A 15913-nucleotide genomic window follows, 5' to 3' on the forward strand; every position below is an offset into this window, starting at 1 on the left:
ATCTAGACACGTGACGTGTCGGCTGTATCAGGTTGCGGGGGTGTGTGCGATTTACGCAGAAAACAGCTAATCGGCATGTTTTATGCTTTGGATATTAAAATTCATATTCTTGCGTAGAAATGAGAGTAATGCAAGTAAGTGTGGAGTGAGTGGAGGTACGACGCAAATGCGGAATGAGCGATGCGTATTTTGGGCAAGTCCATAATCATTAGCCTTCAAACAGCCCAGAGTTGAACCGAGAGACAATGAAATGGAATATGTAGAGCTATATAACACAACTTGAAACAAATGTGAAACCAAGAACACAAAACGAACCACTGAGATAATGACATGAAATCTACAACCAATAACAACAAAAGAGACGAGAGAGACTGTGTAAATATACAGGCCTATCAAGGGAAAGGAAATAAAATCACATGTTGCTCAGAACTGTGGGAACCTGACAGTAACAAACACACAGAGGTGCAGAATACCATGCCATCAATGACTGGGAGGGAATGTCAACAACTGATGTGGGCTAGGATACTGGCAGACAGCCCAAACCTAGACAGAGGCAATTGGGGCTTAAGGGCCTCTCTCAGGGGCCCAACAGTGGCAAGTTGGCAGTGGTGGGGCTCAAACCAGCAAACACCCAATTACAAGTCATGCACCTTAACCACCGAGCTGCGACCACCACCCCTGACACGATGTTCTGCAAGAAAGTAATTATGTGAGAAAGTAACTGTAATGTCATTACAATATTTTAAACAGTAATGCGTGACATCGCTACAGAAAAAAAAAGAGAAAAGAATCACATTACTGCTCAAGTGTTAACACGCAGTACATGTGTACGAGGATGTTCCTTACTCTCACTGAAGAAGAAGTCATAGTGTGACTTTCATGACAGTCCTGTTGGTTTGATTGCCCAGTAGGGCACCAACATGCCACTGGGATGATTAAGTAGAACACAGCTGGTGATGGTGGCAGTTTGAAAGGAAACTAACTAAAGCACAGCAGGGAACAACAGTCTGAGAACAGTGATCTCATTTTCTTTATTCAAGGTGTTTGTGCAGTTCCATGCAGATCAACACTTTCTAAGCCTATATTTAACCGTGTTTTTTTTTTACCATGTCACGGGCTTGTAAATATGTATGTATGTTTCATATGTGCGATACAGGAAAAGCTGAATTATTTATACTTTTCCCCCAAGCAGCAGAGGCAACACATTGCATGAAGAAACAAAGTGTTTTGGCAAAGGGCAGCATTGTGTGGCTGTGACTCAGTTCTTAAGAATTTCATTCCACTTTTGAAAAGCCCATCAATCCCTGTCATGCTGTTGTACTGGGTGTTTGTGCTGGATGCTTCGTTTGAAATAAAAATGCAGTGTTGTCACTTCGGCCAAGAAGCGGAAGAAGAAGAAAAGCTCGGTAGCTGAGAGGCAGGCTGGGAGACGATGTCGTCTCTGCATGCTTTTCTTGCTGATGAGGTCTGATTTAATAGGTGCACACCAGCTCAGTTAAACAAACAGACCACTGTGTCCCGCCCTGCAAAGCTGCTCTTCTTCGTAAACTCAGATTAGCTCTAGGTCCTCTAAAGAACCCTTTCATTTTCAAGTAGATTGAAGATTAAAGGCACAGTAAATTAAATTTAAAGTTGAAAACACATTAAAAAAAAAAAGAAAGATGCTTATGAATAATAAACAGTTTTATACAGTATTGAGAACAGAAAGGCTGTAGACTTACTTTTTAATGATACGCAAACCCCTTTACAAAAGATAACAATGTTGCTCTCTCCCTTCCCCGGATGATATTAAGAACACAGATTTTTCCATCCTGGATGCTTTTAAGAGCAAATATATTTTCTTTCCCTTGATTGCTGTTAAGGGCAAGTATGTTCCCTGTGAGCAACTGAGCGGGTTTTGCCTGAACAGCGAAAGTTGGGTCAGAACGGGAGATTCTCCGCACCTCTGTCTCAGTGAGGATGAAGAGAGTGAGTTTGAACTTGCCACAATATCTCAGCACAGCTAATTGTGAATGCGCGAGGGTTTTGACACCTCAGCGCTGGAAATGCAGCATGCATTCCCGAGTGCCTTTTTTTTCCCCTTGACACACATCTCATGCATTAATCATAAACAGGAGGTGAAATGTTAAGCGCATGTAAGAGGAAGGAAAAGGGCTGGAGGATAGCCTTTCCTCCCGAGGCCAGGTCTCTTGGATTCCGTTCCACAGGCACACGCTGAACGCAAACAGGCACAGCTTAAATAATATCAGACTAGGAACCCTACGTGTGAAAGTCATAATGATCGACATAATGATCTCACATTGTGAATAAACTGTGGATGACGACTGGTAAATGGACGACTGGTAAAAAGAACTTTAGTCCGACTACTTCGTGTCAGACTGTTGTGCAGGATTGTGCAGATAAACACAGATGTGATTTACCATATACCCAGCATGAGGACTATGATGAGTGGGAAAAGTAATGTCGTTGGATTCAGATGAAGGCATCAAACCGTTATTTGAGTACAGGGAGACAGTTATCTTTCACTGCCTTTTCACGTGTTGGTTCAAGATGTCTGCAGTAGCCTGATAGCGACATCATTCATGCTCTTTCAAGCCTTCCAGGAGTATGTATGTATGTGTGTGCGTCTCATCTGTCTGTGTTTCTAGCTATTTTGTAGGCTTTGACAGAAGGGTGGCAGGTTTGATTTAGAATTCCTCAAATGGAAACCTTGTCAGCTTTAAAATCTTCAGAAGTCTGTTTCATATTTATGGTGCAGTCTGCTCAAACCCAGATCATGCCTTATTTCACAATGACTCCATTTACATGGTGGAGGTTTAAAAGCCGTGTTCATGAACAGCTGAAATAGTGATCCAGGAGGACTTCGCTCAGAGAAGATTGTAAATGCATGCATTTGTGTGATTTCGAAAGTGGGTACATGTAGTGTGCCAGTGTTGTTTTCAATAACACTGACTTTCCAGGTACGTTCAGGCTTTAAAGTCCTGTTAGTTTTAAATGGTTTACACATACTGTTATATCTAATTATTTTCTGTTACCGTTCCTGTAAAGTGGACGTATGCTGTATGTGAAGGCCACCTACAGATTATATACATTCTTACTCCAACATACTAGCAGGCAGCTAGGTGCACGCATGTAAAGTGGTCAGAGCCATCTCAGAAACATAATGCACCCCGAGGCTGACGGTCTATCCAAAGGCAAGATAATAAAGCTCCTGCGAGCTTGACTAATTGGCAATGTTCTGTTTTATTGCAAGATCCAGCTATAGTTCCAACCCACAAAATGATTGCTTCTGTGATGAGTGTTGCTGTTTGTTTGGTGACGTGGGTCCGTGCTCATCACCCATGCATGTTTGTCTGTGTCATATGCTTCCGTGGACGAACTTTAGCATGCCTGCTTAAACTCTCAATGGACACTGTTATTTGCGGAGTTTACACTATATTTACACTCTTATCCAGAGGCACTTACAAGTCATGTTACGGAGGTAAGTGAGTGTAGTGTTAGCAATCTTGCCATAGGCAGGGGCATAGCCTTCCCAGGTGGGGGCTTTCACCCCAGCCTCCCGCAGGACAGGCTGCGCTGTTGCCCACTACTCTATACCAGCACTGTACCTACACTGTGTTAAACTGACCCCCTGCGTTCTTGCTCCCTTCCATGTCTCCTTCTCCTCTTTTCGTTTCTTACTCTGTCACTTCTACCTGTCTGGGGCCGTGAGATACCGGGGCCCACTTGCATCTGTTCTTCCGTCAAATCTCCATCCAGCAGCATAGATGGAGGAGACGATAAGGCAGGTGTCTGCTCTGAAAGTGGCCTGGTCTGACTCCAAGTGAGTTACAGCCAAAAGGACCCATGCTCTAGCAGAAATGACGCTCTCCCTCTTTGCAGCCTGCATACATCAAAACGTCAGCAAAACCAGTTTTGAAATCCTATAGTAAGGAGCTGTTGTTGCTGTTGTTGTTATTGTTGTGTGTGTGTGTGTGTGTTTGTGAGTGTGTGTGTGTGTGTGTGTGTTTGTGAGTGTGTGTGTGTGTGTGTGAGTGTGTGTGTGTGTGTTTGTGAGTGTGTGAGTGTGTGTGTGTGTGTTTGTGAGTGTGTGTGTTTGTGAGTGTGTGTGTGTGTGAGTGTGTGTGTGTGTGCTTGTGAGTGTGTGTGCTTGTGAGTGTGTGTGCTTGTGAGTGTGTGTGTGTGTGTGTGTGTGTTTGTGACTGTGTGTGTGTGTGTTTGTGAGAGTGTGTGTGTGTGTGTTTGTGTGTGAGTGAGTGTGTGAGTGTACTCCTCCTGCTCTTGCATGTGCAGCTCACCTGCCATGCAGTCACATGCAAATGGTCTCAAGGCTACATTGATCATACCACAGATATTCAGTTTGTCTAGACAGTTTGGTCATCTTACACTGCTGTGCTTGAAAACATTTTTCTGGACCACTGAAGAAGCAATCTTTGCATCAACAGAAAATCAGACCAGCAACACCACCGAATTGTGTACATAGCTTGTTTGAAGATGGCTTCGCTGGGCAGGAGTGATGAACTGTTAAATCAGAAAAACTGTTGGTCAGAAAAGCCCAAATCAACCAATTGCGGGATTGTGTACCATAAAAACTTGAATGAAAATAGCAGCTTGCGTATGGCACAGCCTGACCGTTGAGAGCAAACCCGACTGTTCACACTTCACACTTCACAATGCACTTCTGTGATTTCACCCTGACAGCAAACGAGGCAAGAAACAGGATGATTGAACTATAAGATTCACCTCATCCGTTCAGTGTCTGCTTGTGCTTTCTTTCCCACCCTTGAGTTGTCTTGCCCAGCAGCCATGATGACAGAAGACAAACGAAGCAAAGCAGAAGGCAGATGTTCAAATTCACATTTTGACACAGTTTGGGAGGCTTAAACTCACGTGCCTTTGATGGTGCACATCCAAGCTCTTTCTGCAACTTTGCACAGTATAAAGCAAACCAGAGATCACTGAGCCTTCAGACCCCTGAGGTATTTTACACACAATTTTGATTCAGTTGTGCATCTTCTGTGGTTAAAAAAACCTAAACAACTTCTTAAAGCTAACCAACTACTTTTACTTCTGTGTGTATCCTGCTTTGCTCTGTACCCAAAGGGGCCCAGTGTAACGGTTCCCCATTACCATAAACGTGAAACAGTGACAGTCATAACGGAAATGTGAGCCCTGGCATCTGTAGTGCGGAAGGGATGAGTGAGCTGCACGACCCAATGATGCATTACAAATCGCACATTTGAATTACGGAAAAAGCCAAAGCCATTACACATACAAAGTATCCACATAATGTAACTAATTTCTCCAAAAGATATATAGAGTGTAGCCATATTTACAGGGTAGCCATCTAAAGACTAGTGTGCCATCTTATGGGGCTTAATGAAGGTCTCTGATGATATGCATACGAAGCATAAAACACCCTTATGCTGAGGTGACAATTGTAGTAAAGAGATGTACTAAATCTCTCTCTTTATGTCTGTGTGTGTGTGTGTGTGTGTGTGTGTAATTACACAGGGGAAAAGAGTTTGGGCATGATGTAGATTTCCTTCTTTCCATACCTGAGCCTGGTAAAGAGGACGGACTGCTCCCGGCAGTGATCGACAGGCTCAGAAAGCAGGTATGGTGAAAGGTTTTAGCTTCTAGCCACAAACTCCTCTCAACTAGCCGTCACATGTGCTGCAGTGACATCTGGACTGGGTACAGTTTTGCTATGAAGCTGCAGAGAGACAAACTCTGGTCGTATGCACTGGGTGGCTATTTCATCTGCATTTAAAAACCTATCCTGCTTTTTTGGGCTTGGTGATGTCTTGAAATTGAGGCTGTGCTCAAATGCATGATGGGTATGCTCATGAGCATAAATGAATAATGCATATCATGCAGGAAAAGCTTATGTAACAGAGGGTAGTTGGGAACATCATTCCTAGTATGATGCGAATATGTCTGAATATTGTTGCGAATCTATTTTTAGCGACATTTCACTAATGACAGGAAAAGCAGGAGTTTAAAAAGGTGTTTCTCCCAACCTTTCCCTCCTCTCTCACTGAAGTAACAGTACTGTAGACTAATCAAGTATATATTATAACATGAAGATCAGACACTGAAGTGCAGATCTGACAACCCCTGACTCATGAGTAGTGAGCGTACAGAGCAAGCTTGCAAGTGAAGTGTGAATTACAGAATGGAGCTATAGATGAAACAACCCCCAGATTTCGGGGAGAGAGGCAAGCCTTGAAGTGTGCACAAACAGTGTGCTTCATTAAAGTTTGCCCGATGAAATGTTTCCATCTGGCAGACCACAGATGCAAAAGATGATCCAGGCTTAGCATTTCAAAATGAGTTGTATGTGTGCCATGATAAAGTAACGTAATGAACACCGTTCACTGCAGGTTTGGAATGTTCAGCTCCCCGACAGGGGCCATCTGTGAATAAAAAAAAACAAACAAACAAGAAATGAGAAAAATGCTGAGGTAGACCCCTCCCAGGTTTAGAGTTTATTCGTTCTCACCCCCTTGGCTCTTTTCTTGAGTGTGAGTTCAAATCCAAACCTGTTGCCTTGATATGATTAGGTAAACATAAAGTAATGAACGATAAGGTAGAGATAGTGAAAGTCTACTGGCTACATGTAGAGCAGCTCTCAGCTCCGGTTGGGCGCGGATCTGCTCTTGGAGGGAAGGGTGATCCACTCAGAATGCTTCTCTTGTGTGTTTTCTTGGTCCAAATTTCAGAATGTGGAACATTCTGGATTCTTCTCATAAGCAAACTCCCAGGTAACCTATACTTGTAACTAGATAAAAGGATCTATGTTAACAGAATTATTTTCACATTCTTAGGAGTTCCTAGTGGTTTCTTTGCCTATTGCCTGTCTGAAGTTATTTTGGCATTAATATGTGAATTAAAGCACAGTAAACTGAGAAAATAAAGTTCAAAATATTACGTGACTCTTTGAGTAATGAGTAAAACTTTCCATCTGTTACCTCTTTTATAATATATTTATTTATTAATTTATTGTGTTTGTGTGTGTACAATCATCTACTTATGTGTTCATTTGGCATTTGGACAAAAGAATGTGAGGCTGGCTGAGGAGTACTGAAAGATGAAGATCAATTCCCTTTAATGCTTTTAGAAATGGGCCAAGACGTAGACCTCAGGGTAGAATTCCCACTACAGGGAAGGAGAACAGTGAAAGAATAAATCTATACTCTACAGCCCCAAGATCCTTTAACCTGAAACATCTCAACCTTTACGTGAATACCCACCTTGTCCTTAGTGTTTCTCTGAGGAGCTTAAATTAGTTTCTTACAGCTAGTCTCAAAACAGTTTAGTTGACTGTGCCTAGCTGAAATGTCAGAACACTTTTCCTATTTCTTGCGCCATTGCACTCGAAATATAAACACATTGACCTGAAGTTGCTTGGAGTGCAGGTCATACAAATAGCCAAATGTGTTGAGATTACAAAAATATTTTTCCAATCTTCTGATCTGGTAACGTGGATAGCTAATAATGATATTAGAAAGTTAAATACCATGTTAGTTTTAACACTTACATGATCATTTTATCCAAAGCAACTTACAGTTATGACTGAGCGCAATTTGAGCAGTTGAGGGTGAAGGGCCTTGCTTAGGGGCCCAACAGTGGCACTGTGGTAGTGGTGGGACTTGAACTAACAACCTTCTGATTAATCAAGTACCTTAACCAATGAACTAGTATCACAAAGTGCCATGAAGAAAGAATTTCCCCAAACCAACAACTGAGATATTTTTGTGAAAGTCATAATGGATGGCTGGTATCATAAGGTACTTTTGCTTCCTGAATGCATGGATTATAGTGATAGCATTATGTAGACAATTAGATTGAGGAATGAATGAATTGATATGTCTAGGTTGAGTGAGTGTTCAAGAAGGACAGAGACTAATATATTTTTCATTAATGAAATGAGTTTAATTGACTAACGAGGCAATTTAGAGACGGCTGTAAAGAAACACCCACAGAAGGCACATCTAAGACCGTTGAGCAAAGTCGAGCACAGTTGACCGCTCAGATCAGGAACTGAGATAGAGGAGCTGGTTTGAAAGAAGGAGATATCATCTTTGGCAGTGCCACTCTCTTTGGTCAACCCATAATCCCTAGAGGAGGTGAGAGAGAACAGGAGGGTCAGGGGTAGCAGAGAGACCCCAGGTGGCTACCGCTTCTCTCCTTGGTGCATGACAGGCGCCATCCAATCAGAAGCTTCATTATTACAGTGCGGAGGACCGCTGAGGTCTTATTAGAAGCTTTTTTTGGAACCCGACAGAGAGGAGAGGGATGAGAGCAAGGCGAAGAAGGGAGAGAAGACGGTTCAGGGTCTTTGTCTTTGGATGGTGGGGGGGGGGTGCAGTGTGCATGGAAACAGTCACAGCCCTAAATAGCAGAAGGGCGGAAGGCCGGGGGGGGGGGGGGGGGGTGTTAAAGAGACAGCAAATGAGAGAAAGATGGAGTCATAGTCAGAGAGGAAGCAAGAGAGGAGGACAGAGCAAGAGAGAGTGAAGGAGAGCGAGACTTTTGCGCGGCACCTGGCCCTTCTGCACTGTGTGTAACGGGGAGCGGGGCAGGGGGGGATATGAGAGTGGGAGGTGTTTGATAAAACGCAGCCAGTGGCAGTAGCAGTGCTGGTGAAGCCGTTGCACACTGGTCCCGCTCTCTGTCATCTCAGAGGTTAAAAATAACCCAGCGCCCGTCTGCCTCCTGCTCGCTCTGCTTTCTCTCTCTGGCTCTCTCTCGCTCTCTCGCTCTCTCACTCGCTCGCTTCCCTCTGTGTTACCTTTGGTCCCTGCTGGTAATTAGCCCCATGCTAGCCTGTTAACTTTTCCTGCCAGAAACTCTGTCTTGCTCCAGAGCTGCCACCTCCTGTGGGGACGTGGGTGAGGGGGCCCAGCCCCTTCTGCACTGGTGCCGGTGAAGCTCGCTTCCGCAGGGCTTCCGAGTGTGGCAGGCCTGCTGATTAAGTGGAGGTACTGGAGGTCGTCGTAAGTCGTGTAACCTTGTCATGGCTGATCTGGGCCCCTGGGGTGGACGCGGCGTCGCCGAAGCTCAATATCACGCGGCGGCGTTTCGTTCTTTCAGCCTGCGGGAAGGTAAAAATACATCCGGGAAAAAAAAATGTCCTTGTGAAAATGGGCTTCTTCATCTTTCATTATTTCTTTTTTTTTTTTTTTTTTTTTTTTCCTGCAGCTGGATTTAAAAGCATAAGTTTGAGACAGAAGAGCAGGCAGCCCACAGCTCACGCAGAGACAGATGAGACAAGACCCTGGCCTAGAATCAGGAGAGGGGACCAGCTCACTTGCCATTCGCCCCGGACTCGTCCCTGACTCCGTTTGTCACTTTGATCAGTGAGGTTGCTGTGTATAGGGATTTGTACCATTTGGTTGACTGGAATAGTGTTCAGTTGACCTTCCTAATTCTGCCACTGAATGTCAGGGGGCAAATGTGACCTGTAAATAGTGTTTGTGTGTGTGTGTGTGTGTGTGTGTGTGTGTGTGTGTGTGTGAGAGAGAGAGAGAGAGAGAGAGAGAGAGAGAGAGAGAGAGAGAGAGAGAGAGAGTGTGCATGCATGTGTGTGTGCATGCATGTGCTTATGTTTGTACTTGTGAATGTGTACAGGTGCCCTAAATATCAATAGGTAGTTCACTACTGGGGCAGATACCCTAATTGGTGGCTGTAACTGTGGAAATGCGGGGTCAAAAGATCATGACTGTCCCCCCAGTGTTCAGACCTACTGCAGGGCATTTTACGTCATGGGCAAATATGTGTGTAATTACTAGCCCTGTTGGACATAGCATAAAGTAAATTACAGCAAATGGTGTAGGCAATAGTTCTGTACAGACAACCCTCCTCCAGAGCTTTACCATTCAGTGCACGTTTATGCTGTGAATTACTTTAAAAAATTGATGAGTCACTTACAGTCCTGTTAATACTCTCATCCTTCTCTGCTTCATAATTTTACCAGTCGGGGTCAGCAAGAGCAGTTCAATCAAAGGCAAGAGCAATTCAAATATGGAAAACAGGCTGACACAGGCTAACACAGGCTGACACAGGCTGACACAGGCTGACAGGCTACACAGGCTACACAGGCTGACACAGGCTAACACAGACTGACACAGGCTACACAGGTTAACACAGGCTGACAGGCTACACAGGCTGACACAGGCTGACAGGCTACACAGGCTGACACAGGCTAACACAGGCTGACACAGGCTGACACAGGCTGACAGGCTACACAGGCTGACAGGCTACACAGGCTGACACAAGCTAACAGAGGCTGACACAGGCTGACACAGGCTAACACAGGCTGACACAGGCTAACAGAGGCTGACACAGGCTAACACAGGCTCCACAGGCTACACAGGCTATACAGGCTCACACAGGTTAATCTCTCTGCGGAGGTGTGCAGAGGTGTGAAGCCTTATACTCTGCTCCTACTCTTGCCATCTGACGTCTGGCTCCCCAGCGCTGCCCTCTCAGCCTGATGGGGAGGGTGTGGCAACTCTTTGTGGCCCACTTGTTGGTGGCAGCTGTTTGTGGAAAAATTGCTGTCCCTTCATGTAGTGTTAGTGAAATCAGAAATTCTTTCTTTGTTTTTTTGTGCATGCGCGTGGACACATCGTATGTGAAGCAAGACATAATTACTGGTCAGTTGGCTTTATTACCTTCTGCATAAGCTCTTATCTTTTATATAGTCCACCATGTTTAATTACTGTCATCATATGCGGAGCGGAGCAGCTGTGGGCATTTCATTTAGAATGCATCTATATTTTGTGTGGTCGCCACACACACTTTTAAAGGGTCTCTGAACTTTGCTGATGCTTTTGAGCCAGTGACATGCATTAGCCAGCCATAATAGAAGTTACCCAAGAGCAACGTGCCTTGCTCGAGGGTACGATGGCAATAGCTGTCGGCTGGGATCAACCCCGTGACCTGTTCAGCCGGAGCGGAGCTTTGTGAGCGCCGCCACCCTTTATAAGTGCTGTGACATTCCAGGCACAGACCCCTTTGCTCGTCCTACAGCGGCGCGTATCGGCTTTTCCGCTGTCACGTACAGAGTTTGCGGGCCGTGGACAGCCTTGGTCTTCAGTGAGCCAGATCGGCGCAGTCCAGAGGGGGCAGGAGGAGCTGCAGTCCTCCACCATACGAGACACTGCTGGTCTCACTGAAGGCTGCATCAAGGACCTTATTTACCAAGTGCTGCTCTGCTCCTGCAGCGCGATAGGTGCACGTGTAGGTAGTGCGGCAGCGTGCTTTACAAAGTCAAGTGCAAATTATTTAAATGAGGCTTTTGAGTGTGGGTTAAATGCAGCTATGGTTATTTTGGATCGCAAAGAGATCTCCTGGAAGTGTAAACAACTGAAGTTTAAAGGGGCATAATCAGATGAGTTTGTGCATGTGTGTGTGTGTGTGTGTGTGTGTGTGTGTGGGGAGAGAGGGAGAAGTACACAAGCTTTTCAGAGAAACTGGACATTTTAGATGGCGGTATTACATCAGCTGTGCAAGCAAAGTGTCCTGTTTCGTAATGTTTCTCTGGAAACATTGTGTGCTTCAATGCCATTTTGACATTTTCAACATCTTTAACTATAGCACACTTCAGGTGCTCGGATATATGCAAAGAAGATTCCAAGTGGGTAAATGCGGTGTACTGTAGTAAGAGATGAAGAGATGTAGAGATATTCAAAATTGAAGTGGCATGCACAAAGTTTCCAAAGAAACAGGCTGTTTCAGACAGAAGTCCTTCATCAGCTCTGCAAGTAAAGTGCTTCTGAAGTTCTAGGAGGAGAAACTAGTTTATAATATTATAAAAAGTAGCTGGATGTTTAAATCATAACATCCATTGGGGTTCTAAAGTTCAGACAGTATAAATCAGTTCTTTTTTAAAAATTATTTTCCAACTTCATTGCTACCATAGCAACAACTGGCAATGCAAACATGTTACTGTACTCTCTCTCTCTCTCTCTCTCTCTCTCTCTCTCTATATATATATATATATAATGTGTGTGTGTAACAAAAGCAAAATGCCGTTGCTAGATATGTCATATAGCTCATATGCAATATTTCAACGATGTTGACATGATTTAGAATGATTTGTTCTTGATATCTACAAATCATGCAACAGATTAATACCTGCCCTTATCATATTAATTCAAACATGAAATCTATTTTTAAAAATACCACTGGTGCTAAATGAATCTATGCATGTTGATAGTGCCTTGTATTTTTCACTTTAACATTTATTAATGCAAACCCACAAATCAGACAGGATCTGTTTCATTAGTTTAAAGAACTTTGGTTTTGATTATAAATGTTACACTTGATAAAGTGTAAATAAATACACTTATCTTGTATTCACTATTTAGCTTCCCTTGGTTAAATGGGCTATTCTCTCATGCCAGTATAAATGTAATTGTGAAAATAGCTATTTATATGATCTCCTAATACCCGACATGCTGTTACACGTGGCCATACTATCCATCAACTTTATATCCAAGGAGAATTAGGAATTTAATTAAAATACATTCACGTTATCGATCATTTCCTAACGTTGACACTGAATGCCACTGTGCAGAGGAACATCTATTGAAAGGCCTGACTACCAAGCTTGTTTATTATGACCGTATTCCTGTCGTGTATGTCCCTTTTCTTTTAGGCACATAACAGGGCCAGAGAGTTATCCCATCAGTGTTCCTGTCATCTTTTCCTGAGGCATTCATGAGGTAGACAGAGAAAACTAAGAAATTACATTGCTCAAGTAACATATATAAAGCAAAAATGAATCCATTTAATCATTTGCCACAAGGTTGTTTAGAATAAATGATGCTGGAGTTACGCCAGCATAGCTGCCTCAGGAATCGTGGTACATTCCTGCTTGTAGCAGATCCAGAGAATGTTGTCATATTGGCCTGTCTCAGAGGCTCCAAGTTTCAAATAGAAGTCATTTACTTTTAGAAAACCTATTTACCTCTGGCTTGGAGCCTTGTTCTCTTTCACACATGTGCGACGAGACCACACTAGCTCTCTTCAGTTTGATAGCGAAACCAAAACCAACCATTACAACAGAACCAACAGAGGCTGGGACTTTTTTAAATGAAGGCTTTATAATCTCCCTGGTGTGTAACACTTTTGTTCAAAAATAACATGTAATAATATTAAAATGAATTCAGGTCCAGCTGAACTGTAGTTCTCTGTAAGCAAGCGATAGGACTGCTATATGTCAGTGTATGATTGAGAGCTGGCCATAGGTGGAAGGGAGAGACGGCTGTAGCTGACTGCTGTTACAGCCAGAATCATTGCCATGGGTTTGTAGTGATGAGCACTGAAGTGGACCATGTAATTACATGCGAAATCAGTTCCTTACATCGCAGCAGCCTGGCCAGAGAATTCAAGCATGCCTGGCCTTCTTCTGCTATTCGGCCTCTCTCGGAGGCTATATTAGAAGAGTGCGCATATGTGTGTGTGAAAAAGTGACAGGGCACGAGAGTCCCGAATTAGAGAAAAAGATCCACAGACAATTTCCTCCCCTCTCCTGCTGTGACAGGCGCCCTCTTGTCGATCTCATTGGCGGTTACGGTGACCTCCTACTTCATTGGCTGACTGTATGGTGAATTTGTGTTGCGTTGTGGGATAGAGAGGCCTGTTAGACAAAGAAGGAGTGATGGGCCGTTCCTGCATGGTGAGCATCAATTACACAGAGTGCCTGTCAAGGAGTGTATGCGTGTGTGTGAGAGAGAGACACAATGGGCCTGCCTGCGTATGTGTGTGTGTGTGTGTGTGAGAGAGAGAGAGAGAGAGAGAGAGAGAGAGAAAGAGTGTGCCTGGGTGTGTGTGTGTGTGTGTGTGTGTGTGTGTGTGTGTGTGTGTGTGTAAGAGAGAGGGTGAGAGACCGAGTCATGGCTCCTCTGGCAATTACTGCTCTTTAGTACGAGTGCTGCAGATTTATGGGCTGCACCAGGGATATTGTAACTCAACAATTATTGCGGGTGCTGGAATTAAACTGACAATTTGTAATGTTAATCGCCTTAGTGCTGCTCCTATCAGGAGCGGAATAATCAGAGTGGGCACAGGCCCAGAGGAAATCAATTTACAGCCTTCGTCCCTGCCCAGCCCTGACCATCTCTCCTTGCCACTATCTCTCTCTCTCCTCCCCTCATCCCTCCCTCTCTCCTCCCCTCTCTTACGCCTCACCTTACCATTTCTTTATTTTCATCTGTCTTTTCAACTCACCTCAATTTTCCCTGTGATTTCTGTCCCTCATTTTTCTCTATCCTACTCTCTCTTTCTCTCTCTCTCTCTCTCTCTCTCTCTCTCACCACTTTCCTATTCCTCTGCCAATCTTGGCTATTTTTCACCCCTCTCCCCCTCTCCTCCTCTCCTCCTTTCCTCCTCTTCTCTTCCTTACCTATGCTGCTTCCTGCCTGTATCCGCTCAGCGGTAAAGTCTGGAACTGATTTCATTTCCTGTGGAGGGGACCTGTTTAGCACAGATTGAGAATGCATCCCGCTGCCGCAGCTGCATCAGGGGTTACAATTTAGCAGGAATTGTGTACTGCTGCAGCTGCATTAAGGGTTACAATTTAGCAGGAATTGTGTACTGAGAAAAATGGCCCTCTAGCAGTCTGTTCTTTACCAAAATTGCCCCCCCAGTGAAAGTGGTGGACTTTTACTGTTTGGGCTAGAACTCCAAGAATCAATTCATTCAATGTTAATAAATAATTCATAAACAGGTATTATACTAAATTATTATACATCATATATCCTTATTACATTAATTTATTTCAGAGTTTGATTTGCATGCATGACTCACTATGGCTGTTTACTTTAGTAACTTGCATTAATTGTTATTGTTATATAGACTTCCACTGAAAACAAACATTTACAATAGAATTAAAAGAAAAATTAGCTCAAAGTTACCAATGAATGTTGATGCCAAGGTAAAGGTCTGCCTTCTAACCCATCCAACTGCTGTTGATTGGCTGTTTTCACATGTAAAGCTTCTAATGCTCCGCCTCCCAAATAATAGTTATCGTCAGTTATCGTCCTTTGATCAGAAACTGACCGGCGACGAGCAGGGTAAATGCTAACAGATGCCTGCCAGTCTGTAGGTCCCTGGTGAAGTGGCCAATGAGATAATGCCCAAGGTAGTTTGAAATATCTTAGATGTTGAGGATGAGGTGATATACTAATAATGTTTTAGCCAGTTTAAGAATATTGATACTGTATATGCCATTAGTATAATAGAAACCTTCCATAAATTCCTTCCCAGGGCATTCTGCTCTACTCGGATCTCCAAGAGTCGACTTTGCAACAATGGAAGCGCCCGAGTCGTTGTTTCGATTCCATGGACCACTTCCAGAAATGCTTCCTGATTGTGAAGCTGTGGACGAGGCTGGTGGAGGGCCACAGGGAGGATCCCAGCAGCCGGAGGGACTGGAAGGCAGTGCGTGTGGACCTGGTTGTCCCTCCTGTTGACTGCTATGCCTTCGCCCTGCTGGGCTGGAGTGGGTCCACGGTAAGGGATCTGGCTGGTGCGGCTTCTCCGAGGAACAGTGCAGTCTTTGCCTGAAGCGTAGATCTGGGAGGTTAAATGCAGTAGCTAAAAACAGTTCAATTTGGGCACCTCTGCCCAAAGGCTGTAATTACCTATCTCTAGAGAGATATCCCATAATGCCTCCAACTGTGCCTCCAAAAAGAATGTTCAGCTTTTACTGTGAGTAAGAGTGAGTGAGAGTGAGAGACACCAAAGACCCAAGAAGTAACACAATTTACAAAAAGGTGATGCTAGAAACAAAGTAAAACAAAGGGGTTCTAGAAAGGTGTTTCATAATGTCTGTAAGTTATGTATCAAGTACTTCTTGTGAAGAATTGTAAAGGATTCATTTGTACATTATCCCTTC

General features: G+C 43.9%; 1 protein-coding gene and 1 long non-coding RNA gene across 3 annotated transcripts in view; one reads left to right on the forward strand and one right to left on the reverse strand.

Annotated features, from left to right (window-relative positions):
- The window catches only part of dntt (deoxynucleotidyltransferase, terminal), a 67476-nt gene that overhangs the window by 26157 nt on the left and 25406 nt on the right, over window positions 1-15913 (forward strand). For both annotated transcript variants that reach the window (XM_027014106.2, XM_027014107.2), the window contains exons 8-9: window positions 5515-5617; window positions 15283-15528. In XM_027014106.2, coding sequence (XP_026869907.2) covers window positions 5515-5617; window positions 15283-15528 — 349 coding nt within the window. The remainder of the gene's footprint in view (window positions 1-5514; window positions 5618-15282; window positions 15529-15913) is intronic.
- Window positions 8066-15913, reverse strand: part of LOC113579897 — an 11184-nt gene continuing 3336 nt past the window's right edge. The window contains exons 3-4 of the long non-coding RNA XR_003410924.2: window positions 8798-9100; window positions 8066-8123 (exon numbers count right to left, since the gene is read on the reverse strand). This is a non-coding gene — a long non-coding RNA (uncharacterized LOC113579897). The remainder of the gene's footprint in view (window positions 8124-8797; window positions 9101-15913) is intronic.

This window comes from Electrophorus electricus, chromosome 11 (assembly GCF_013358815.1).
Source record: "Electrophorus electricus isolate fEleEle1 chromosome 11, fEleEle1.pri, whole genome shotgun sequence".
Classification (NCBI taxonomy): Eukaryota; Metazoa; Chordata; class Actinopteri; order Gymnotiformes; family Gymnotidae; genus Electrophorus; species Electrophorus electricus.